Source organism: Colias eurytheme, chromosome 1 (assembly GCF_061535395.1).
Source record: "Colias eurytheme isolate Ceu_HAF_F1 chromosome 1, ilColEury1 Martin Lab GWU primary, whole genome shotgun sequence".
In the NCBI taxonomy this organism is placed as follows: Eukaryota; Metazoa; Arthropoda; class Insecta; order Lepidoptera; family Pieridae; genus Colias; species Colias eurytheme.
The window spans coordinates 8886945-8914944 of NC_142980.1; the positions used below are offsets into that span (position 1 = coordinate 8886945).

Consider the following 28000-nt stretch of genomic DNA (forward strand, 5'->3'; position numbering starts at 1 on the left):
ACAATACTTATTTAATATAACATTAATAAGCGTTGGGATACATGTTACTAAATGAGACACAAATAATATTTCTTATTATTTATTCAATGTTAAAGTATCTTAGTTTAATTAATCTACAATTTGAGTAGATAACTACCCACATTAAAAATAAGAATGTACAAAATTAGTCTAGTACTGCAATAAATAATTACAATTGAATACAATGGCAAGTTATCTATCTAGAAGGGTTACTTATATCATATTGATCGTTAAGACTAAAATATATTGTTTAGAAAAGAATAGTCTTTAATCTACCTGGACAATCACTGATTTCAAACAATTTAGATTTGATATGTTATTCTTATTGTCTAGCAACATAACAAGTATATTATGATTTTGTACCCAATGTCTCAGCAGTAAGTTTAAAATGCCTTACAAATTGGTAGTCCTTTGTAGTAATGGGCTCCACTGTGTAATTTTTTTGGTGTTGATCTCCAAGAAAGCACTAATACTTTCTTAAATGGTTCAGTAGTGCATCCGCTACAAACTTTCATAACAGCTTTTACTTCAGCTTCTGCTGGCTCCCTTTCATCCACCTAGAAAATAATTAATAAATTGAAGTTATTTTTAATTGTCGTTATTACTCCATATATCCGTATTCCCACTTGTATTATGTACTTACAGTCTCCTTTTGTAAGTTTTGCACTGGTAAATTTCCAACGACACCAGCTAATCCGTTTAGTAGTGATTGCTGGAACAGAGCTTCGTCTTCTTTGTTATCGTCGATAAGATCAGTACTAAGTAAGGCTTCATCTACTATCGATCCGTCCGATAGTGCCACAAGTCCACGCTTATCTTTCTTGCCTGAAAAATATTAATTATAAAATACTTGAATTTACTATACCTTGCAATTACTCACAAATGTAATACATATGTAGCACGTTACCTGAACTTCTTTCTTCGACTTCAAGTTCTTTCTCAGGATTGTCCCGCTTATCACGTTTATTTGAATCCCTCTTGTACAAATTATGTGATCCGGTATCATCAATGTATTGAACATTTGCAGGGTTTAATAGAGAACTTGATAGTACAACTGATGTTCCTTTATTTGGTCCTAGTGGCCTGTTTGGGTATCGTTGACCAGAGAATGATAGTCCAAGTAATGGTAGTTGAGATGGGGCAACATTGCCACCGATATGGTTTGATGGAATTTGTTGAACACTATTTAGTAGTTGATCGGACGAGATTGGACGACCCAGTAGTCCATGGGCATAATCTTGTTGTAATTGTAGGCCATTGGCTAATGGTAAAGGAACCATATTTTGTTGATCTGGTCTTGCAAGATTAATCTGTGAAGGTTTCTGTAACTGTCCTCCGATAAGGAAGTGTCCGTTACCAATAGGTGTAGGTTGTGGTGGTGGAGGTTCTGTTACAGCTTCCGTAGATACTTCTACTAAAGAACCATCGTGTTTGAAATGATGCGCATGGTGGTGTTTATGATCTCTGTGAGCTTTTCCAGCAGTCAGTGCTACATGATACAACTGCAGCATCGTAATCTCTCCAATAAGTCCGACCTGATCTATAAAATAAACACAAATTATTGAAGCTTATTTCATCATCTCTTTAAATGGTTTTATATTTCAAGTTGTTGTGCTTACTTTTAACTGCATCCAAAGCGTCCTCTTTGTACAGTAATGATTGCTCTTGACCACTTATTACAGTACCTCCTCCCTTTATGATGTGACCAACAAGCTGATAAAAATAAAACGTATTATTATTTTGGATCAAAAAATATCCCACAATTGTGGACTTTTATTTGAATCTTACCCTATTATGGAACCCTCTGCCAACTCGCTCTGCGTTAATCCATATTTGCCATTCACCAGTCTTTCCGTTCCAAGATTGACAGCTGTGATACCATCTGCAATCATAATTATGTAAATTAGATTTAAATTCACTAAACAAAAAGATGAAAATTATTTGGTCTAAGGATAGCTAAAGAATTATCGCTCTCATAAATTTGATTCAAGATTGGAAATCAAAAAGATTGAATTACATGCATCCAGCATCATAGTTAATTTAGACACTAGGATAAAGGAAGGAATAGATCACGATACTTCGATTCTTGGTAAAAATAATAATCGAACTAAGTTTTATTTTACTAATGTCTTCCATAAACAAATTAATCGTCAGTTTTCCAATTAGAGGTAGTTTAAATTTTTTTAAGGAACTTTTTACTCAGGACTCACGCTTTAAATAAACATATCGATAACAGTATCCATAGTGATCGTTGGAATATTCCTCCTTTAATGAGATTCATTTAATGGACAAGTAAGAAGTTTTCTTGTATTCTTTTCGCGGACTTGTTTTTAATTAGCATCGCTGACTAATCAACGACTCAGGGAAGTTGGTTCCTTAGGATATTTTTTTTATTTAAATTCTCAATTTTTAATTGGAATGTTAGAAGGTAATTTTATCCTTTATCAAAGAGGGTATTGGTTCATTAAATGATTAATTATTATTATTGTCGTTGTTCATCAGAATGTCTTCCTTAAATTTTCTAATCTAATAACAATATTGGAGGAATAAGGATCGCTCTATTTCGAAGTTGCATTAGATGGATCGTTTGCGGTTTACGTGGCGTGTACTGAACGTGCCTTTTATCGTTTGAAATTTGTAATCCTAACGTCCAGACGAGTTGTTTAGAGGAACGCTGTTTTGTTTCTTAATCGGTTATCTGTATTATGGTGTATATTGAAAAATATTCCTAGCGATATAGTATTTACTTCTATTATAACATTTCATTAAAACAATTCAACATCCTAACCAGATTATTTTCAGAGTATGGAGGTAATTCCACCGATGTATATTGTAGAGGTATATGGACTGATTTAGGAAATTATAATGGTCTAAGATCCGAATAGAAGTCAAAATGCAACGGCGTGATAATAGAATAAGACCAATTCAACCCATTTTTAATACACTAAATTTATTATAAAATTGGTCTCATTCTATTATCACGCAGTTGCATTTCGATTTCTATTCGGATCTTAGACCATAATGAGCAGCATTTATAACATAATGTATGGAAATAATTGAAATTGGTGTTATAGTATTCGATGTTTTTGAATGGTTTAATACTTCAAATATGATATTTATTTTTTCTTCGATATATGGATAGCCACTCCTAAAATTATATTTTTAATATATGACCTTTTCCCTAAAATGTAGCCTGTAAGTTGAACTTAATATCGGTCTATCACCAAAATTTCCCTATCTGCCCTGAGATTTTTACTTGATTGACCCAAATTCAAACAGGAAATAGCATAGCAATTAAAAAAAAATATTCAATGCACAGAAAGGGAATGGTTCCTTAATTATTATTTGTGTAAATAATTAGGATAAATAATGTATTTATATTATTTAAGGAATTCAGACTAGTCCGACAGGGTGCTTTCCGCATAAAGCGACCTTATAAGAGGCTCGTTCGGAAACCGGCGATAAGGAGGAAACGGTAAGTGGATCTTGAAAAATAAACGTGCAACTATCAAGATCTCGTCTAGTTCATAATACATTTATTATTCATATTTGTGAGTGTATATCTAAATATTAATTCAATCTCATACATTCATAATCTATTCTATTGAACTTTACGCTAATAGAAAGCCACTTGTCTAGGGGGGCTGTTATGATACAAAGTAACACCCCTTAAGTATTCCCAGTTAAGGTCAGTTCACATTATTACATCTTTTGTATTTATACTGTATAGTTATAGTGTATTCATATAATAACGAAAACCTTATTTTAGGTCACCGGCCAAAACTTCCACAGTAAATGAGCACCCAATGACACATGATGAACCCACCGGACAATGATTTAGCAATTTAAAGTAGAATAATTATTAGTCATTAGCATAGAGTAGGTTCTAGTAGTTATTAGGCGGTTAGTAGTAGTAACCAATGCATTTAATCAACCGGGATAATTTTGACCGTGATAAGTTCATTCCGTATTCTATTGTAATGGATGGTGAAGATTTAATATTATATACCAAATTTAATAATGTTACGAGATTGTACAGTTAGTATTGTATTTTTTTTTCAAATTTTAAAAATGTTATAAATTCTGTAGATTTACGGCCTGCTGTTCACAATAGTCAAGTAATATAACGAAGCTTATACAAGTTCACATTCCATCTTCTCGATGAGAAGCTTTTACTTGGTTATTGCGAAAAGGCATTTAGAGTTATTTATTATAATGTTAATTAAAAGCATATAAAGGCTTAAATTAACAAGGGCTTTTTGAATTTATTAATCCCTTTTTTTTCATTATTATTTGTTTTTAACACTTTTTGTGGGCGATTTATTTTTAATTTTGATTCACAAATTTCAAAACAGTTATAGTATGTATATGTCGCTGAATTTTAATGAATGCCATAACTATTTAATCTATATTTTGCGAGATTATAGAGCTTTAAGAAATTGAAAAACGCAAACCGAAACATTTCTCGGCTTATTTTTGTTTACTCTTTTTAATATTTCTTTTCTATAACCGATCACTATTATTAAAAGTAATAAAACTAAAAAAAAAAAATAGATTATTATTAAAATATTGCATAAAAGATGATAGTGGAATGGTGTGTTTCACAATTATGCGACGTTTATAATGCTGCATGATGTATCATAAAATAACCTTAAATGATATGATGCCAAATACATAAAAAAAACCAAATGCAATATGCACAGAGGCAATAAAAAACAATGTTTTATACAGCGCACTTGCTTCAGCGAAAATTCATAGTTATCAATTATATGCTAAAGGTTGGCTAAAGATATTGTTTTGGTTAAAATCGCTATTTAGACTTGGCTAGCTTGGCGACATCAAACAAGTAAAAGCACTGCAAAATGCTACTTACACGATATAGAGGGGTTATTACGTTATTTACTTTTATTTTATTTTATTACACAAGAAGCTTTAAAATCATAAACAGCCTTACTTTTATTATATAATATACTAGAGGTATATGTAATTTATAGAAATCTGAACTTAATTTGCTAAATTACTTTTCAAAATACTGCTTATTTTCGTAACGTAATAATAATTAACGTATTCATTTTGGAAGACATTTTCACAACTGTTGAAATATATTCGTATAAATCTGAATTTGATTTCAAGTATAAGTAAGGCTGATTATGTTTGAGGTCTCGCCGGATTGGAGCTTGCCTTGGCTTTGGACGCGGTGCGGTAAGTATGTGGAAGAGATACGTTTCTGTTGGCGGAACAATAGTATAAAGAGTAGATAATTTGTGAGACTAGTTAGAAGCTCAATAGTAACATACTGGTCGTATATAAACACGTTTAAAATAAGTATATTAATAAAGAATGAATGAATGAATGAAAATACTTTATTTGCACCAAAACAAGGAAACGATACGAAATAAAACACATACAAGATAAACACGTGCAAAAAGGCTGAAGATGTTTATTTCTTAGTTACTTCTTTCAAAAGATTGGCATGGCTCATCATATTAACAGCCTATGAGCAAAAATAATTGGCAAGTTGATAATTTGAAATGCTAAAAAAAAGGCTTCATGCTTAAAGTAGCCTGACAATAAATACTGCTAAATGCAAATTATCGATTCACATATAGTTTTCATCACGAGATCTCAATTTATTAAATTTACTAGTTAATAAGGTTAAAAGTGGATGAATGAAATGAAAGGCAAAACAATCTTATTAGCGTAATGATATACTTGGTATTAAAAGCAGTGGTAAACCACAATACATTGCATTTCGAGCCAAGAGAGCGAAGAAAGAGGATTAAAGACAATAGGAGTACAAAGAAATATTCGGAATATTATTACCGCTTTAGAGCTCTTATTTATTTAAAAACATAAATTCCCTTTTAAGATATGTAATGTTCACGTGAAGGAATTATAAACTAACATGCTGTAATAAGTTGCTTTTGAATATGGTATAAAATGATTGCAGTTCATAGAATCCGCTTTAAAGCTTACATTTTGTTATGAAAACATTCACTTTACAGTAGCACGAAGTATAAAGTAAACTCAGAAACGTTGAGCGGACTTAGAGGAAACCGCTCAAAAACTATTAGTACGTGCAAATGTGTTTTAAACTTTCCTATACTTAGGATTTTCAAGTTAAAAGTTAAATAAAATCAAATCAACTGTATATTTGTTTTGACTAACGTGAAAATTACGAAATAATAATTCGTGGTGGATTATGTAAGCAAAAAATACATGCAGATATGTGTATTATGAATTGCATTAAAATAAAAATTGAAGCTCATTATAAAATCCAGAGTTTTAATAGGTATTACTTGATCTTATTTTTCAAAACGCTATATGTCTTGCAAACCGGCCGACTATTATGTAACTTTGTTGCAATTAATTTCTATCCTATATTGCAAAATATCCTTGACGTTAATATATTTTTTGCAAAATAATATTTCATATCCTTCCTGTGTTTTTTTATTATTAATAAACATCAATTTTATTGCAAGATTTTCAAAGGAATGCGTACATTCTAACAACGTGGAAACAATAAATTATAAATGGTATATCATGAGATAGAACAATGAATGAATTAAACACTTTACAATGCACTTAAAATAATATAAAAGTGTGCTCGATAGAGGCTCGATATTTCTGATAAATATTGTTAAATCCTGGTCAGAACGATTTTTCATGAAAATTGTTGGGAACGTTTCCGAGAATCAGATTTTATAGGTAACAGAGGTCCATAATGAAAAACCGGAATAATATTTAATTATTGATGCATATTATGGCTTTCAGTAGAGGCAAATTATTATAAAGTACTTAAATATCTACTTATAATATAATAGTAAGATTGCGTATGAAAGGTGAGTACTGACATGAAGGTTGTTAAAAAATAATTTAAAATAAAAGACACAATGAGTCCAATTATTATTTCAAGATAATTTAATAATAAAAATCTATTATATCTATGTAGAATCTATTATTACACCTTTAAATTATAATATACATAATAACAACCTAGGCGAAATGCAACAAAAGTACATATAAAGTGGAAGCCTTAAATAAGATAATTTCTCATCAGAGCTTAATGTTAGATACGGATTTGAGTGCTTTTCCATACAGTTAACTAGCTTTATATACATATTATAGTAGAGCCACAGAATACATAATAGTAGCTAAACGCTACAGAACGGACACTCTCCGCCTCCCGCCAAAATTAAACACTTACCTCACCCCGCTCGATCAGTCTAAAAATGGTCTAAATTTTTCTACAGGGACGATACGCAACGAAGATTGACAACATTAATCAAATTGACTTAAAGTAATTTTATTATTTTGGATTTGTGATTATCGTTTTTCGTAGAAAATGGTTAGATATTGTGCATGTTTACGGATGTATTTCATCAGAAAAACGCGAATTTTTTTACGCTAGTCAAAAATAAGCCAACCATAAAGCGTTAACACACACATTTGCAGTCTCTACAGTGTGACTGTCAAAACGATAATTTTGTATGGAGTGTCCGGGGTGTGGTAGAGCCAAGAAGCTTATATCTAATACACTGGAGATTGCACTATGACCATTAACTTGTAACAAGAAAATATGACGTTGAATGACGCCTGTATGTTTTTTTATCCCTTTCACACCAACTTGCCAAGTTAGGTGTATTAAATAGATATAAGTTTATTGGGCTCGACTATAGCATCCAATGAATAATATTCTTCACGCAACTACAGTAAATCGATATAGAAAATAAACTTTTTCTTTAATGACAACTTCCGATCCTGCTGAGGACGATTTCTGCGTAGGTAGCAGTGATTCTGCCAAAGTCAAATTTTAAACATTCTAACAGTTACCATATAGTATTGCGGTATTGATCGATTATTCTCTGTCCGTGTCTTTTGTATGCTATATTTCTGTTATATATGCATACGTGAAGTCAAATTTTAAACATTCTAACAGTTACCATATAGTATTGCGGTATTGATCGATTATTCTCTGTCCGTGTCTTTTGTATGCTATATTTCTGTTATATATGCATACTTTTACACAGATTTAAAAAAAAGTACCAGAAATACATTCGCTCATTTAGGAACAATATAAATATTCTTACTTTATACGGTGGCCTGTACATCCACGTAGAGTATTCACATTTAAATTGCATTACTCCATCGAGCGTACATCATATTGATTTCTATACCATAGACCGCCCATTAAATTTAAAAGCCCACAAATATTATTACAGCAAAGTTATCGGGCTCCGTGGTAAAATATGAGAAAAAAATAATTTCGTTTTCATGAAGGATGTCACTGATATTTTGTGATACACGCTAAGTTTTTAAGTCTAGGAAACATTTCCTATGTTTAGAGTTGAAATAAGGTTGCAATACAAGTAATGGTCGGAAATCGGAATATATAAAATGACACCATCTTTTTTTTAGAACGAATGCAAAAACTTTAACGATTTCGAATATTTTCGTCTGATATAGATATTTAAAATAAAGCTGTGTTGTTTTTATTGGTTACCATATTGCTGGACAATTATTTTATGTGGCTTATGTTTCTCTAACCTTATCATTCTACAAGTAAAACTAACGTCATATGTACCTAACATATATGTATTTGATGTTACCGAATAACTGGTTCGGTATACCAAGTTCAGTATTTACTATGAATAAACTGAGATGGGTACACAGAACATCACAGGAAATGTAAGTATGCAAGTTCTATATATCTTACATAAATCCAAATCCAATATACTGTGTTAGAGTTTAGGAACCCTTCTAAAGCTCCGTTTATTTGATGTTTGTCCAATCTCAATATGTAGGTTTATATATCTATAGTAAAATATACATAATAAGGTTTCGTTAAAATAATTATCATTTCATATTATAATGAGTTTGTTATAAAACAATTTTTGTAAATAACTTTAAAATCCTACCAAAAATATGGAAATTGTTACAATGTTGCTCTTAAAGAACAGTGGCAGATAAAAAAAAACATAAGCATTAGAGTCTACAGTAGTGTATTTAAAAAATTGAAAATTAGTTTACTAGTTCCATAACCAGTTAATTCTACCATTTGTTAACCTGTTAATTCTACCATTACTATTCAAGTGTAGAGTTGTTCAATATCACTAATAACTAAACTATTTATTTAGTTATTTGCTCATGAATATTACGCAGTTTCTAAAAATGATTGATAAATACTAAATTAAACTATTAGATACAACGGCACATAAGTTTAGCGCTTGCCTTGAATTCTTAAAAGCCACGTTACACTTTCTTATTAACTAATTTTGCGTATAAAATTCCGCCAATAATTCTTCGCATACATATATTATATAGGATAATTATTACAAAAAATAGGAAGTCTAGCAGTTGAATAACAATTAAAAAGTAAAACTTATTTGATAAACGTAATATAAATAGATGAACCTTCTGAATGTCACGGTAGCTAACTTTTTATAATAATAATCATGGACGTATAAAAAAAGACGGACGCCGTATTACGAACAAACAACGTGAAGCCACCATAGTAAGCTAGCGATCGCGTAAAGACAATAAACACGCACACACTCTCACCATAGTAAGCTAGTCGGCCGCCATTACGTCGTGAACTACCGACTGATTAACTGCGTCACTGTTTCACAAAAAATATTTAAAATGCCGTCTTGCGTTGTTAAATGGTGTCGCAACAGTACAATTTTAAATAACAAAACACAAGGGATTACATTCCACAGGGAAGCAAGTTATTTCTTTTATGTTTTAATGACAAAATTATTACGGCAAAATTTATAGAAAAAAATACAGCCGCCATTGTCATCAACACAGCTGTTGCCATGGCAACATGGCACACACGCATGGATGTTTCGCCGCCATTACTAGGCTTCACTCAATATTTAGGCGATATACCGTCCGTCTTTTTTTATACGTCCATGATAATAATAATAATAGTCGTAAAAAAACTAAGTCGCAAAATAAGCATTTTTGTGATTTTTTCTATCATACCTACCGTTAAAAAAACTAACAAATTAGCATTTACCTTAAAGTATTATGAAATTTTATTAACAAACATATTTTTTTTTAATTATAAGTAAAATCACAAAGAGGAAATATACGAGAGGCTAGTGCAACGAAAAATGGGATACGAAACGCAATTTTCGTTGAACTAATACTATTTGTTGTTAAAATATACCACTTTGAATCGCTATCCTAGAGCAAATCCATCGATGTTTTATCTCAGTAAACCTTGTCTAATAGAATCGAGTCGAAAAAATATTCATCGTATAATTACATCGAATGCTACAGGCGATTTAAATTTTCATTAGGCGTGCGTTATTTAAATATCACTAAAAATTATCTAACATAATGTTACTGTAACATGAATCTGAAACGGATAACACGATAGCCTAACATGTTTCAATACACTAATCCCAGTATGGAATTTTAGGTGTTTCAATTCACAATCCGAATATTGATTTTACGGAGAACACCCACAGCATTTTGAGGCAGATGAATGCAATATTGTAATATTCATAATATTCAAATTTGAGCATTAATTCGACACGTCGAGTGGAGCGCACGTGAGATCGTGAACAAACATCGCTGAAAGCACTTTTACTGATATTAAAACATGTTTGTTGTTGAATATCATTCATGGAAAAAGCTTTACGGGAGCGCTGGTTTTGTTTCCCGTACTTAATTAATTCATGTTTTTACATGCCTTTGTGAATTAATGCAGATTTTCAATAATTATAGGGAGAGAGAGAAACACGTGCCGAGGTCTTTTAAGTTTTTGCTCTAGAGGCAATGAGATAAACAACTCCCTAATGATTCCTAGAAAGCAAGGACTTTGAATAGTGTTAGTTTGTGGAGTTATGAACAATCTAAGTCGATAATTGCACCGACTTACGCATCAGTGCCCCGATAATTAAATTTCTTTGAGAGCAAAAACATATTTTCCTATAAGCAGTTCTTCATCATTAAGAGAGGTAGTCACTTTCATCATGGAAACTTATTTAATCTGAATAATTTATGTAACTTTATAAGCCCCAATACCAATTAATTGCACCGTATTGAATAGAAGCTGACCACAAGCTGACTTACGTGTTCAATTTAATTGGGTAATTGAGTCGGAAGAACGTTTGCCCGTGCACAGCCATGCTGAAATAACTTGCCTCCTTCGTATTTGAGATCCATGCCGAAATTTCTTTAGGATTGTCGTCAACTAAAATAAAAAATAACACCTTATTATGTCCGTAAAATTAAAATTGGAGTTCTTAATCATTCTTAAATAAAAGCTATTTAATTAAGAGAAGGTAACAATGGTAGAACTTTCATAAAATATTTTGTAACTCCGATCTAATACTACACGTGTAGTATTGTTCAATTCGAAGTATTCAAACAATAATTTCGATATATTGCATTTCGATTTTTGGTAAAATTATTTACGCTGAACCGCGAAATATGTACATATTTAGATTTTCAGCATTTGCAAAGGTAGTACTGAATAGTACTGAATACTTTTTCATTCGGATTTAATTGAACAAAGTAAACGGGAAACCTATTTAAATTTTGGAAATCTAACCTGTTGGATGTTCACAAATAGTGAAATGGAATGGAAACAGACGATGATACGTGATATCGATTTCACGTAAATGCGAATCGTGTTCATTTTTCGATTGAAATTTAAAATTGTTAGAATTGCCCAACCATGTTTTCGGAAACAAATTTGTAATCAGTTTATGCAAGAAATTTATATCATTATATTTGAATCGACAAACAAAATTTATTAGTGTAGGTACTTGCGCACTAATAATACCTACTTACATTTTCCATAAGTAAAAGATATTTAAATTAATTTTACAAAATATTTTACTTTTATTAAAATTTCGAATGAAATATATAATATGCTTTTGTGGTAATTCATACCTATTGTTTTCCACCAACGCGACAAAAGAGTGAGATTTACAATTAATTCCCGAGTAATGTGTATTTTGCCAATTGCATATAATATATTTTAATAATGAATATATGGCTTGTTCAATATGTTCATATTATATGATATTGATTTCGTGTAGTATAAAATGTGTCAAGTACAACAATAAAAATAACCTTATTTATCATGAAGTTCAATTGTAAAACTTTTAAAACATCATCGAACAGGGTATATATTTATATATTATAATTTAAATGAAAACTTGATGCTTGAGCAATTTTTGGCCGGGGCCGCGACACTAAACATGCTCAATGGTCATGTTAGAAATTTGATTCTAATCTATAAGTTGTTACTAATATCGGCAAACTGCTTGATTTTTATTTATTTAATTTTTTTTATATTCATGTAATAAAAATATACACGTCTTTCATATTCAAACGAGTGGTTGCATTTTGCCTAAGGAAATACGAAATATACCGTAGTCACTTAAGTATTGTTTTACATTCCTTTTTAATTTATAGTGAAATTCATAAACAATAAACACTGTCTGCTTTTATAAAGCATTTGAAACAATAATTGGTAGCTTTTGTTATTTGCGATTTTGTTATGGGGCTTAAGCGCACGCCCTCGCATTCATTCCATAATAGATAGTAAATCTGCTTTATGATATAAATGAAAACAATTCTACCGAATAAACAAACGAAAAACTGTAAAACCACAGAACATACACTGATACAAAAAAGGAAAAATACATTAACGGATATTTCGTTTTTTGTTCCGACAGACAAGCGATGTCGAATGTTAACTATCAAATCGTTTTATTAAAATTGTATAAAAGCCGATTTTACCAGTACTACTGTTATTGACATTAATAAAAAATTCAGAATTGAATTGAAATTTCAATATTCGGTACTTAGATTCGGTATTTAAATTCGTGTTCCAGGCACATTCTTCAAAGAGTATCACGCGTAAGCCGTAGTGATTCTGCCAATTAATTAATTATGAAAAGAGTCAAAGGGTATATGTATTGGCATTATTTGTTACTTGCAAAATGAAAATTTATTGTAATGAAAGCTATTAATACCAGTTTATATGCTGTACTTTTTTTAAGACCAAACGATTAGAAAAACTTCCTCTAAGATGAAGCTTTGACGATTATTCCCAAAAATATCTGTCAATTAAACGTCCATAGATAAACAGTAAATAAGGAAATATATCGCAATAAATTAAAATAAATTATTTCCATGTTATTTTCAGTTTAAATCAGACATAGTTTTTAAAAATAAAGTTCAACATTGTTTAATATCAACATTCAAACATGGGATCATATGAAAATAATTAATCTGCAAAAGCTTTATAAATATTTTTATTTTAACCGCAGTATTAAGTGAACTGTATCCCCAATTAAGTATTTTAATTTCATAGCATGCAAATTATTAATTCTGTAGGTATTATGATACTTCTTAATTGCACCTACCAATTAAAAACAGTTTATAAATTTAAAAAAAAACCAAGCTTATAATATCCGTCATAGTAGATATCTTATAGGTACATGCGAGCAATACTGTATTTTGCCAGCGCTGTTTGTTCAAAATACATTGTGTTAATGATTGATAAAATTTACATTTTCAAGTTTCCTATGTTGAATCTTGTTGACCTTAGTAACGGAATGCTTACTTAACCTCAATAATACGTTTTGCGGGGTTGAAAATACCTATTTCAACACAAGAAATTCCGCTATTCCAATATGAACTAATTATTTCAAGTGCCTACGTAAATTTTTCATCTTACAAATATATTTACTGTCTAATTCTGAGTAGGTACATATCTAAAACTTTCCAAAAATAAAATCCAAATCGTCGCGTTTAATTTTAACGTTAAAATTAAACGCGTGTGTTGATACACATTCGTAAAAAATTTACATAATATCTTACCAGCATAGGAAAACAGTGGATGGTCAGCGGAATGATTGTGATATTTGCTCCACATGCACAGAGTAAATTCCTTAAGGTCGGGGAGCTTTGTATCGTATTCCAGATATTGGTAGAACAACTCCTGGTTCATGGACACTTTGTAAACGCTGCAAGAGTCCGTTTCCGCTACCGGCACAGGTTTGAAGAGCCCACTGTATTTGCTAGAGTCGTAGGGAGATGACTGGTATGATGGTCTGTTGAGGATTCTTAGCTGGGAACTGAAACAATTATTTTTTTTTATTTTCTTATATTTTTTTTCGGATATATTTTCATAGGCATACAGAATTCGTAGGCATTTTGGTAGCACGTAGTAATAATAAAAGCCGTGGCGATAACAATTCATAATAAATTATACAACTAATAGTCACTCAGATCCAATAATAAAAAGAAATAAAATTTATTCATATGCCAAGTACACTCATTCATTTTGTGTGGCATAACCTTTCATTGCTCTGTGCTCACAAACTTATTTATCGTAACTTTTTTACTTCGGCAAACACTTAATAATACAAATATGTGTACTACCTTTGTTTGGTGAAATTTGTGTGTGTGAGAGTCTTTATATTAATTATCGTAGAAAACCTAAAATCTATATTGTACATATAGGTAATAGGTATGTCACGTGCCTATGACGCGCATCAGTTACATGGTTCCACGGTATATCACAGTCTCCTGTGATTGACATAAGGATACATCACGTTCATACACAGATACCGCTTGAGCCCGAATATCGATTAATACAGCTACTGTTGCACGTTAATTGGTCAGTTTCAATTTGTAACTTCACACCTTGTAATGCCTACAACACACATTATTCCTGGAAGCCCGATATCCAATGCTAATATATGTATATCGAAGTAGATACGGGCCAATGATTGGTATTAATGACCAAAAGATAAAGGCCAGTTAAAGACGATATCTCGCACGTGTACGTAGCTTCAATATCAGCATATAAATCAAAGAAATCGGTTCCTTCGTAACGACAATATTCTATATTGATCATAAAATGATACTATCAATACATTTGTTAAAGCCTCATTATAAAACACGGCTAAATACCTCTAAAAGTTAAAACCAAGCTTTTTTGCTCAATTACCTTGAATCAATGGATGGATCAGACTGGGGACTGTAGCTGGGGTAGGCCGCCGTCTTGTGCACAATAGGAAGCCAGTCCTGTTCACTGCACCAGGCCGCACCCACGAGATAGCATAGTATAATAATCCGCATTTTCTGGAAAAAATACGAAACACGTGTAACAAGCAATTTTCAATATTGCATCCATATCATAATCTTTGTTATGCTAGAACAGCTAATCTGCTTTTTATCTTAACAGAGGTATCTATTGGTATTAATACATTTAATGCATTGTCATTCGCTAAAAGGATATGAACAAATCCAGATTTAGACTTCCGTGGAATAGAGACAACAAGCGAAGAATTTAATTGATTAGTTTTACACGTGTATCAATTTATGTTCTGCTCAATGAAAATGTTTTAGATTTTTAGGAAAATATAATTTTAGAACAGATATGTATTATTAAATTTTTATTATTATTATTAACGCGTTACTAGGGTGGATGTGACTATGGTATTACTCAACTTATAAATAAACTTTATCGATTTTATGTACCTAAGTGTACTTCAACAAATAAAATAAAATCGATGCGAATTATTAATGGATGATATGAAATTAGTTTACTGGAATTCGTGCATGTTGATTATTTAGTATTTTTCACTGATCAAATATCTCTTAATGAAAACAATTTTATGTCAATAGGCTTTTGATCCTAGCTTTGAATAAAATAAAATGAACATAAAAATATGTCGACCAATACGTTATTTATGTGATCACTGTATGTTATATGTTTGATGTTTACTTATTTACATTCGAAAAATGCAATAGCTAATAAACCAATCGTGGAAAATGTTTTTGAAAAATAGATGCGTCTTTTTTATATTGCATGATCCAGCTACTAAGTTTTTTATATTTAACTGTAATATATGAAGATTATCAATTTGGGTCGTATTATAGTATTAAGAATATAGGATATTATTTATCCTTGAAGAAATATAAAAAAAATCAATATGTATTGTAATATTATTTTCCTTTATTTATTTACTTCTACAAGTTACAACACCATTGTTTAGTTTTCTCTTTAAATGTACCTATCTATTATACTGTACATATGTGAGGTTGCAAATTGCAATAATGTATTCTATCGATTTTGCATAATTGTTCGAATGTGGGAAGGAAATTATTATTAATTACTTCCATGAAGCTTTGGGGTGGAGGAGGGAGTATGTGAATTCGATAATAACAACGTCATCACAATCAAATGTACTTAATTGTAATATAGTTATACAATCGGCTTTGCTTTCCTTCACATATGACGCTAAGAGGTAACAAAAAGTCTCGCCTTGTTGTTTAGATAAAGTGCTTGCTGGGACCTTAATAGCTTGTCTTATCTCCTTCAATAGAAATTAACAAATTGAGTTGATTTTATCGATTCCCAATGATACGCTCTTGCCATTTAGAACCGGTTTGTTAAGATATGAATCACGGTGTTGAACTTATTATGCAATGGTACCGATGCTGACGAAACGATTTACATTTGACTACATTAGTAGGCGTGATAGTAGTTGAGTCTTGAACCACTTCACGATTAATCTTACGTACTACTAGATTAGCCACTAACTTACGCCCGTCCTCGTTAACATACGAGTCCGTAACACTGTAACTTGTAACTTACTGTATAGTTGCAAACAGAATTTAGAAAATTTGATAAATCCCATTTCACATATCAAATGCAACTATAACTTTGTTGTGAAGGAGTGGAACATATTATGTAATGTAGATGAATTTTATGCTCAGTTCATAAAATTTAAATACTGACAAGATAAAATGTAGTCATTCATAAAATTGCTCGTAATGCAATAGAAAATCTGCGTGTTTTTAAAATAATTACATCATCGATCTCTTTAAATGTAGGTACTCGTACGAAAACAAGCATAGATTTAGGTAAGTTTGTTGCACAATCATGATGACAAATTGACGTAATGGCACCTTCGATTTACCGAACTGTTACAAGCTTAATTATAAGTATATTGCGTCGGTTCATATATTATAATCTTGCCTCAAAATATACCGGTTTCTTAACCTAAAAAACCACGCAACTGTACCACTAAACTATGTGCTAGTGGGTTAAAATGTTAACTCATGTCATATAAAATATAAATGTACCTTACCGTAGTTTATTACCAATTAGTGCATAGGTACATAGTGACATACGAATACACAATAATGTTATATGTCAATCACAATTAACTAATGGATATAGAATCTTAAATCAGAATGTAAATTATTCTCGATGAAAATTTATGAGATTACAAGCGGTCCGCCCCGGCTTCGCTCGTGGTACATATTTCATAAAAAAGGTAGCCTATGTTCTTTCTCAGGGTCTAAAGATTGTCTGTGCAAAATTTCATCAATATATTGAGAGGTTTAAGCGGGAAAGCGTAACAGACAGACAGACAGAGTTACTTTCGCATTTATAATTTCGCATTTCGCATTTAATATAGTAGGGATGCTTACATTAGAAAGACAAAATATTTCTTTGTTGCCTTTGTATTGTGAAATGAATTAATTTCATATAGTGTATTGAATATTTTCAGATATATCACTAATAAAGTTCAGGTAACTTTGTTAAGCTTATTACACGTGACAATTAACCGCAATTCCATGAAACGGTTACAGGAGGAATATAATTATCACGAGAATGTTCCTGGAAAATTGTAGCAAGCCGTTTTTATAGATCATTTTAAACGTAATTGGAAAATATGCAGTAGAAATTATATTAATTCTAGTTCGTGGTATCTTGTCTTTGCATTTTTAAATATTGACTCTAAAGAGAGAAATCTAACGTGGTTGGACATCGTCATTTGGCTTAATGTACTAGAGGTTACTACGATTTTGTTTCTTACAGGAAACTACAAAATATTATTAACTAGCTTACCGCCCGCGGCTTCGCCCGCTTTGTCTAAAACCTAATAAATTATATACTAAAACCTTCCTCTTGAATCACTATCTATTAAAAAAACCGCATCAAAATCCTTTGCGTAGTTTTAAAGATTTAAGCATACAAAGGGACATAGGGACAGAGAAAGCGACTTAGTTTTATACTATGTAGTGATATTTGTTCCTACCTAATTTGGTGTGATTGATTAAAATTCATTTAATCAATCAATCATTCGTTTCATAGAGGAACAAAGGGATAGGTTGGGACAACCTTTAATGTTATCTCCAATATTTATATTCTAAAAATAAAAATTGTAGGTTTCCGTTTTATTTCGCCGATTATTTTCAATTCATCGAAACGAATTTCTAGCAAACATCTAAGATTTTTATTTTTGAAACAAGTGTTATTCTGAGAATGATTCTTATTAAAGTGGTTATTTATAAAACTTGTATGTGTGAGCCAATTATTTTTGATATGAGATAAAAGTTTATTTAAAAAAAAAACGCAAATAAAATATATGTAATCCGCTTTGACCCATAGCTGCGAACCGAGAAGTGATACTCTCTGCATACTAACTAGTAGTTGAGCATGTTTTTTATATCGAAGTAATTTAATAACAATTTTAAATGACTTATAGATCCCAAGCTAAAATAGATTTTTATCACGGAAACCATACTTTTGCGTAATACACTTATCACAACCAAGAATCGGTGATTTCTTTGCACGGAATTCCGGTTGATCCAGCGAGTATTGTCCTCTATAAAGTAAGACGTCACGCTTTCTAACTAGCTCTGATAAATTATTTTCAAAGATATTTGCATAGAAATTATGAAAAACCGAACATGTATATATATATAACATGTATATATTTACTAATAATTTCGACTCATATTTACGCAGACAAACAAAGGTCAACTAGGATTATACTTTCAACCATTTGACTAAAATGCGCACTGAAACGGGGAATATCTGTTAATTTATTTGGCTTAATTATTATCGAGTATTAATTCGATTAACAGGAATTTGAAATTTATTAGTAGTCTGATATTGCTCAAATGAAGAATGCTTTACAAATGTTACAAAATGCACGTACAATAACATTTACAAATAATTACTTCAATAAATACCAATTTATTTGTATTTGAGTTTAGCGTTGAAATTAGACTGAATACAAATTAAATATAAATGTAGGTTTTTCTTTGAACATCATTTAATATTATAACTAAGTAAATGATTTACGGGAAATGCGATTTAACTATGTGCACAGTAAAAGGTTACTGGAAAACTAAATGAGATTCTCTCTAATTTTTCCACTAACTTTGTCATTAAATTTCTTCGAATAAATGCAGGCATTCATTAAAGGCTCGTTCTATGAAACATAAGGTGTCGGATTTTGTGAGTATGGCATTCATATTATGAATCCCACATTAACATGTATATAATATATTTGTATGCCAAATACGTTGATCAAAGCTATTCAATACAGAGGGTTACATGATATAGATTATCCTCCCCTGCATAATACACTATGCCTTTGCCAATAGCTTTTGCATAATGAAGATACAAATCTATTGACCAACAGTTACAATAGCCATCGGTATACCTCGAGGTAATGACGAGCATTTGTAATAATCCTTATATTATTATAAGGATTATTACAAATGCGAGGTTATCCTCATAAGCTGATTGTCGCTGTAAGTCAACTTTTTAAATCGGGAAATACATTTTAATGCACTCATGCTTCACATATAAGAAACTAGTTCAACCGCAACGCAATAAGTTGATTGTTTAGTTTGTCGCAAACTGAATGATATATGACTTTAAAGTCGTCACATTTACCTCACATAATAGTATCAGATTATCTCAATTCTGATATTTAATGCGTATTGTCTAAAGGCAATAATTATTCTGAGAATTATTCGAAAGTGTTAGTTATGCGGTATGCAGTCATTAAGTGAAAGTGTTTAGATATATTGTTATAAGTTCACACCTGTTAATTCTTAATACAATGTAATTTTGATAATTAATTAGTGCTTAATTACAGCCTGAACGATGTTTGCTCAGATTACGTAAATCAAATAAAACAGGAAATCCATTAGAGAAATACATTTTTAATACTAAAATAGAATAAAAATGATTGAGTTGAGTTAATTGAAGAAACGGTTGAAGAGAAAATAATAATCATGTTTCGCATGTCATAATATCTTTCTATTCGAAGCAAATGGCAAATAAATATATCAATACCGTTGCATTGAAACCGAATTCAAAAGCAATAATTAACGCGTCTTGTGACGTTAACATCAGGTAACACTTTGCTCAGAGAAAGTGTTCACACGACAGGAGGATTTCGCGCAAATGTTTATTTGAACAAGTATGCATATATTCATGTACGTAATAAGCTGAATTAACGGTCGATTGTTTTATTTACGATAGCGCGTTTATTTACTAAAGTTTCCATTGTGCATAATTAAATATATACAATATACATATATATACATTACTAATTATTAATTATATCATTTCCCAGATCTCAACTAATTTGCCAATTAGTTTGTTCGTCACACCAAAATTTAAATAGCAAATATCATCAATTATCAGAGGATATTTCAGTTCGTCGAAATTGAATTGTCCAGCACGTGCCACCGCACGCCCGTCCAAATGCTGGTATTCAGATAATTGCATATATCACTGAATGCACGAACTGTAACCATTGTTGACAAGTTAGGCCAAAACATTTGGAAATGTTACTAAATGGTATTAAATTCGGAGAAATATATTTATAGCTATTTCATTAGAGGAGTTTCGGATTCCTTGTTGGTTTTTATAGCGAAAGATTTAATGTACCTACTTAATAATTAAAATTTGCTATTAACAGTGAATAAACGTGTTATTAATATCGGCATACGTTTTATTGTACAAGAAAATAATTGAACACTCTTAAGTTCTTTTTAATCATTGCGCACGCAGTCTCAATATCCGGAAACGTTACGTAAAGTAAGACGGCAGTTAGAATAATTTCACTCGATTACGACTACATCCCGCATACGATAGTTTTTTTTTTTTATTTTTGTGTATGGAACATTCCATGAACACATTGTTTTATATGGTAAACGGAATTGTGTGAAATTTTAATATTTTATTCATTAAAAATAATATTTTTTAATTGCTAAAAATTATACTTGCGTTGCGTTTCACTTTAATTCGACCGAAAAATATTGTAATTTTGCGTTAGTTTTAATGATAATTGCGCTGGCTAACAATTTCGTCAATTAAAAGTATGTTATTTAAGTAGCCCAAATAAAGAAAAATATTTTCAGCTAATAAATTATAGCACTTAATTGATTAAATCACTCTTCGTAATGTTACGTAGCGAAGTGGTGATAAACAAGTCAATAACTGCGTTAAAAACAACCGACTTCAAACTTGCACTTGCAACATTTACAAATACAGACAAAAATGCTCATAAAATAAAAACTACTGGGCCTATCCGAATAAAATTTTTATGGGACCAATTCGACACCATCCCGCATCGAACAAAAAAAGAATCACGTAAATCGGTTCAGAAACCACGGAGTAATCGGTGTACATACATAAAAAAAAAAAAAAAAAAAAAAAACATACCGGCCGAATTGATAACCTCCTCCTTTTTTTTGAAGTCGGTTAAAAATGATACACTTTAAGTGTCACGCATCAAGTCATAACTAGGCCCATATTATCATATCACTGTCCAATACGATGATAGAGTGAAAGTGTGTATACAAATATATTAATTTTTATTGTATTTATTTATTTATTTAACACTTTTATTATACATATATTTTTATAAAATGGAAAAGAAAATATCGATTCTCATACAGCTTTTTATGTATAATGCGACGGCCTTATCACTTCAGAGTGATCTCTACCAGGCGGCGACTCCTTAGGCAAAGGATAAGACGTGTTAGCTGTATAAAGTTAGGCATCAAAATCATTCATATTTATCATAAAGTACTCTTAAATTATTTTTATTTATACAAAGTTCTGTAACTAACGGTTCGGGCCTAAAAAATATCGCATAACAAGATTAACAATCAACAAATGTATTTACTTTTACAAAGTGCTTTTAACTACACAAAGCTTTTATATCAATATGCATCCCGTCCATTCTCAATTAAAAAGTATTGAAACTAAACTCGCAACTAGATTTCATTATCGATATTGTCTATTGATCGAATTCTAGAAACTAAAAAATAAAAAAAAAATATAACAAAATTAAATGCATTTGCATTTAAATTTTAAATAGAATTAAATAATCTCAATTAAAAACGAGATATTTTAATTAATACAGTTTTTAGAGGTCTCAATACATTAGATGATGTTAATTTATCACAAATAACTTAAAAAGTTGCACAATACTCAAAGATCGGATGAGGAAAACTTATTGTAATCAACCAATACAGTAAAGTATTAAGTATATTGGTAAAGCAAAGAGGAACTTAAAGTGTTAAATTATATTTAATTTTTGTTATTGATCCACACTTCCGATGAAAACAATACAAACATGGCATTGTTATTTACCTATAATGAAATATATCGAAACCTACAACATAATGGTTATTATTTTCAGCTACACGGACATGTTATTATAATTTAAATGTAAACTTTGGTAGGAGGCTTTATCAGAACCGAATCGATTTTTGCGTGGGTTTTATTGCACCCATTTTGCGAAAGATTCAATTGACTCTTGAATGTTGTGAAAACTCTATGTGTTTCGTATGATGTGTGAATTCTAACAAATATAATATCTACTTGTCGTTTCTTAATTAAAACTTAACAAATTTGCACTTTTATTCGGCAGTGGCAGAGCCTAGAAAATGTGCGACATACCTACCCCTAATACCTGTATACTTAATGATAATACTGAAATTAACACGGTTAATATTTTATATTAATTATGAAACTTTTTTAACAGTAGTTACACAGATTACTAAATATCTAATTCGTAAGTAATACTGGCTTACATTAGCCACAGTCGCAATAGGAGATTAGGCTCTTTGATTATAAAATCCGCAATACAAAAGAATATTAAATCAATCTGAATTTAGGTATGAAGTCTTAGTGAGAAATCAATATCCTGTAATCCAAATGTACCTACGAGTATCTAAACTATATAATTTATTATGTTGTAAAAATATATAAATATTCTTAAAGATATTGATTTTTAATACGACTACTCCTCTTTTGGCTTGAAATAAGGCATATTCTTTATTATTAAAATTACCTAAGCTGTGAAACCTATCAAACTACTTTGTTATAAATTTTATCTTTATATTATAACAATTTCTTGCTTTCAACGTTGCTAATACCTCTTTCTTTGCTCCTCACCGTTGATGAAATGAATCACTACAGTAGAGTACCTATTGACAATATATTATACAATATAGAATAGATAATAGTGTCAAAGAACTATCTAAAGGTGCTTATATAGAATTAATTCGTATCAAAATTGTGAAATACGGAAGTTAGTTCACGGTCAGTGTGGATTTGGTTCGTTAGGAATTGAATCGAACGATTGCTTTTGAATAGTTTTTCAGCTATACATAAACCCTTGCTAAGAAGGTCACGTGACAATTTTCTTATATCCCTATTTATATCTTGATCACATTCATTAACTGCACTTTTTGTGATCGTTTTTTTTCATACCGCTTATTTTAAATACAAGACCATTTTATGTAAACCATGTACTTGTTATTTGGAAATGGATAATAAATTAAATAATTCAATTTTAAATAAATTCATGGAATATACAAATAAAGTAGAGGATTTCATTGTAACTCGCGACATAATTAATTGTATTGACGCATTATTGTGATGTGCTAGCGCTATAAGCTTCCACAATTATAACATTTTCTGAAAATAATAAATCGTAAAGGAAAAATTTGATCCATTGAAATGTTACATTTTTTAGGCCTGACCTTGAGTTTTTTAGAGGACGCAATTTTATTTTTTTGGTGTGTAGGGGGGGTCAGTGTGAAGCTAAAACCAAGTTTGTGGGGTCGCCACCCTTGTCCCATGGCCGCCATCTTGAAAATAGCGGTTGAAATGGTTTTAACGATATATCTCTTAAACTATTTATCTGATAATAAAACAATTTTAACATTATTTGTTGCAAATTAAATTCTCTACAACTTTGATTCAGTAACTTTTTGTCGTAGAACTATAAATAAAAAAGTTATAAGCGAAAATGTTCAGAAATTAGAGCTATTTATATTTTTCAATAAAACTTTTTTTTTATCATTTTACGAAGAAATGATATAAGACTATTTTTGTAGATTGTTTTTCGAGGAACAACTTTTATATACAACATTTTTTCATTACGTCAATAGCTAAGGTTTTACAGCGCTCAGAAGTGAGTACTTTTTTTCAGTAGTAACTATACATAATAAATTGGCTATTGGCTCTTTTCCCAGACTCCACAACAATGGAAGCACACTGCAGAACATTTCAGCCCTGCTTTTTGACGTAAAAAAAAACGCACTTCCAGACTCTACCTCCTGGGTTGTGGGGAAAAGATTCAATAATTAATTATTAATAATATTGTAAAATTAATTATTAAAAATATTATTATAACAAAAATAAAATAATTACTGGTGACAAATTATTATTAGTACACACATAATATATCGTATTCTGTATAGTGAAGAGTACTTAAAATAGTACTCACTTCGGATGGCTGTAAAACCTTAGCTATTTACTTAATGAAAAAATGTTGTAAATAAAAATTGTTCTACGAAAAACAATCTACAAAAATGGTCTGATATAATTTCTTCGTAAACTTATAAAAAAAAGTTTTATTGAAAAATATAAACATCTCTAATTTCTGAACATTTTCGCTTATAACTTTTTTGTTTATAGTTCTACGACAAAAAGTTACTGAACCTAAGTTGTAGAGAATTTAATTTGCAACGAATAATGTTAACATTGTTTTATTATCAGATAAATAGTTTAAGAGATATATCGTAAAAACCATTTCAACCGCTATTTTCAAGATGGCGGCCGTGGGACAAGGGTGGCGACCCCACAAACTTGGTGATAGCTTCACACTGACCCCCCCTACACATCAAAAAAATAAAATTGCGTCCTCTAAAAAATGCGACCCCAAATGTAACTTTTCAATGGACCAATTGTCAAATTGTAAAGGATTGTTTCCATTTATTTTAGAATAAAATCTTTTGTTTGTTGGGGCAAAGTGCGAAATCCATGTCCTTCAATTATTTATTTACTACAATAATACCATCGCTTTTCCGTAGTAATGGAATTGAAGAAAACACAAATACATACTTAAATCGCGTTAAATATCACAATTGAATAATTATAGATAATTTCTTAAAAGTTTATTATTGCTAGAATACTTTCTTACGTAAATCAAAATGTCAGCGGTACCTATACAAATATTAAGGAAAACTATTTTTTAAATCTTTATATAAGTAATTGTTTTGTCAACCATTGACCGTGTTTAATCTCCGTAGAAACGGATGACATAATAATTGACTGCTAATTAATTAACTGCTAACACATAATTATTTTTATTGTTATTGTATTCAGGTCAGCTCCATATAACAAACATTTTGAGGAGAGAATATTTACGTATGACATAATTAATGTAATTGTATTCATAACGAAATGAAAAGCTAGGATTAGGCGCATGTCCAGTGTCCACGCTCTTTCATAATGAAATCTGACTTGCAATGCTTTTAAACTTTTTTATTCACATCAGAGAGCTGAAGCTTTTAGCTCACACATTTCATAGAAAAATCAATTTTCAGCGCATCCAACCCTCTTAGAATAAGTCGTTTATTTATTTAAGACAATGGTACGGATTAAAAGAGATGCACTGGACAGCTGGACGTAAAATGTAGATACTAGGAATTGAAACGGACTTCCTGGAAAATTGGTAGAATGGATTTCCACACACTATAAAATGATCTTGACAGCGTATTTCTGTGAAAAATACATTGTTATCGTGTGGAGTTCTGAGTAAAACCCCCCATTCGGATGCTCGCTAAAAATGCTTGTTGAAACTGATATAATATAATATAGCGTTAACGATTTGAACAAAATAATATTGTTTCATAATAATTGAAATATTGTAAATAAGTGTGCTCTTTCAATTAAATACCTATGTAAAATTTTTGTATTAATTTCATGTAAAAAATAGAAATACACACAAAAATACAAGTCTGTTATAACGAATTTCATTAACATCAGTATTATTTTGATTTGGAGTGTGGTGGATCAGTATTTCATTAGAGTTTCGTCGAAATATGTCAATAGGGTACAAGCTTCCGAGTCTCATTCACTATTATTGAATGAAAATGTCCTGTTTTAAGGTCACGGCGTGTCGTTGACATGACTAACCTTTCTCAGTGTCAATGCCAACAAAACTTTGTAAGTTTTAATGTAGCTTTTATTAGTTTCAACTATGGTTTGAACCTTGTTTGAACGGTAAAGTCGGATTTTCACAAATGAAAATGAGCAGTTATCATGAATCAAATTAATGATGATTTTTTTTTGCTTTTGGTGATGTTAGATGACGTCACTGTACCAAAAACTCACATAAAAAACTGAATTTTTTATTTATCATAAAAATCTTCTAAATTAATCTAAATTTTTGCATAGATTTATGTTTATGTATCGATTAAGATAAAACAATATCGATAAAATCGCTGTATTTTATTGAGACCCAAATGATATGCAGCAAAGATCTGGGTTGAATGAATTCCAAAAATTTTAAAAACAAGTTTTTTCAATGTTATTGAATAAATTTTAATAATAATACTACTTTATTTTAGGATTATTATAATTAACAGGTTTATTTTTATTTTGCAATATTAGGTTGATGTTTTAGTGATTATTTAATTAGACGTGTTCATAAATATTTACACTTAATTAGATTTAAAATATTATGTACATATTAAAATTAGTTAGGCATTATTTTAAAAATTTTAGACGAAATAATTTGACACAACTTAAACAAAACAAAAAAAAGTAATAAAAATGAAAACACGATGCAGCCTAAATTTTAATATACGTGACACTGCATATATAAAATTAACATATAGGCGTAAAACGATGTCCATCGACGATTAGCACAAGTAACTGAACTATAAAATTCGAATCTATACTTTTATGAATATGTATGACATGAAAAATCGCATCGCTCTCAAACTGTCGCTTGGCATATAGAAAATAACCGTCAAATGGTATTACTAAATGGAATACAGCGAAAACACTTACGATTTTTGCACGAAAGTGACGCGGGCGCACATTCACTAAGCAATACAACACTGAGCAGATTTGTCGCCACCTGGCCACCAGACCACCCCACTCGACCGATATGCGTCTTATGACACGAATGTGCTATTTTGTAATCGCGTTACGATAGATGCCTCCGAACAATATTATGTTTTGCCCAACTTCAGTTTATCTTAATATGCCCATCCTGCGTTGTGCACGCGCACTCCCTGAATTTCATAAGAAATACGTTTATGCATACGATTAGCTCGTAAACCATCTTAATCGCGCGGTATGTACAAAAGAATGTGAGTAGTACAATTGTGGATTATGGTAACAAATATCGAGTGCATATTAGCAGCATATTAGGTACCTAGACCGAATGGTTTTACATTTTATTTAGAAAAGTGTTAAGGATAAGAGAGAATATTATTTAATGTATAATTTACACCTAATTATAAACATTAAATATTTTTTTTAAATAAGTAATTGATCCCATTTAAAATGTAAATTAATTTTCTATTCAGAAAACTCGCTATGCAATAAATTGATTCTTAGTAAATAGCACAATCAAACACGAAGATAGCTTAATGAAGTAACTTACTTATTCCTCATCGAGAGCATTTCATATTAAAATCTATATTTTAATAAAATATTCCTTCATAACTAGTCTTTAGAAAAATCTTAAAGGAGCTTATATGCATCAACAAATTTTTTATTATACAATATGTTCGTTTTTTACATTAGAGTCCCAAACGAAGCCTGTAAAGAAGCTATACTACCTTGCGAAGTTTTGCTAAAAAC

The 28000-nt window shown here is 30.6% G+C and overlaps 2 protein-coding genes across 7 annotated transcripts in view; one reads left to right on the forward strand and one right to left on the reverse strand.

Moving 5' to 3' along the window:
• LOC149911145 (coiled-coil domain-containing protein AGAP005037) overlaps positions 1-28000 on the forward strand; it is a 153702-nt gene that overhangs the window by 97931 nt on the left and 27771 nt on the right. The window lies entirely within an intron of this gene.
• Positions 67-27357, reverse strand: b6 (pentraxin-related protein b6). Its single transcript, XM_090103435.1, has 9 exons — positions 27200-27357; positions 15005-15138; positions 13870-14126; positions 11104-11224; positions 1807-1900; positions 1638-1731; positions 926-1558; positions 662-843; positions 67-575 (listed from the first exon to the last, which is right to left on the reverse strand). Exons 2-9 carry the CDS (start codon positions 15133-15135, stop codon positions 402-404), a joined length of 1686 nt encoding a protein of 561 aa, XP_089959561.1. The 5' UTR covers positions 15136-15138; positions 27200-27357; the 3' UTR covers positions 67-401.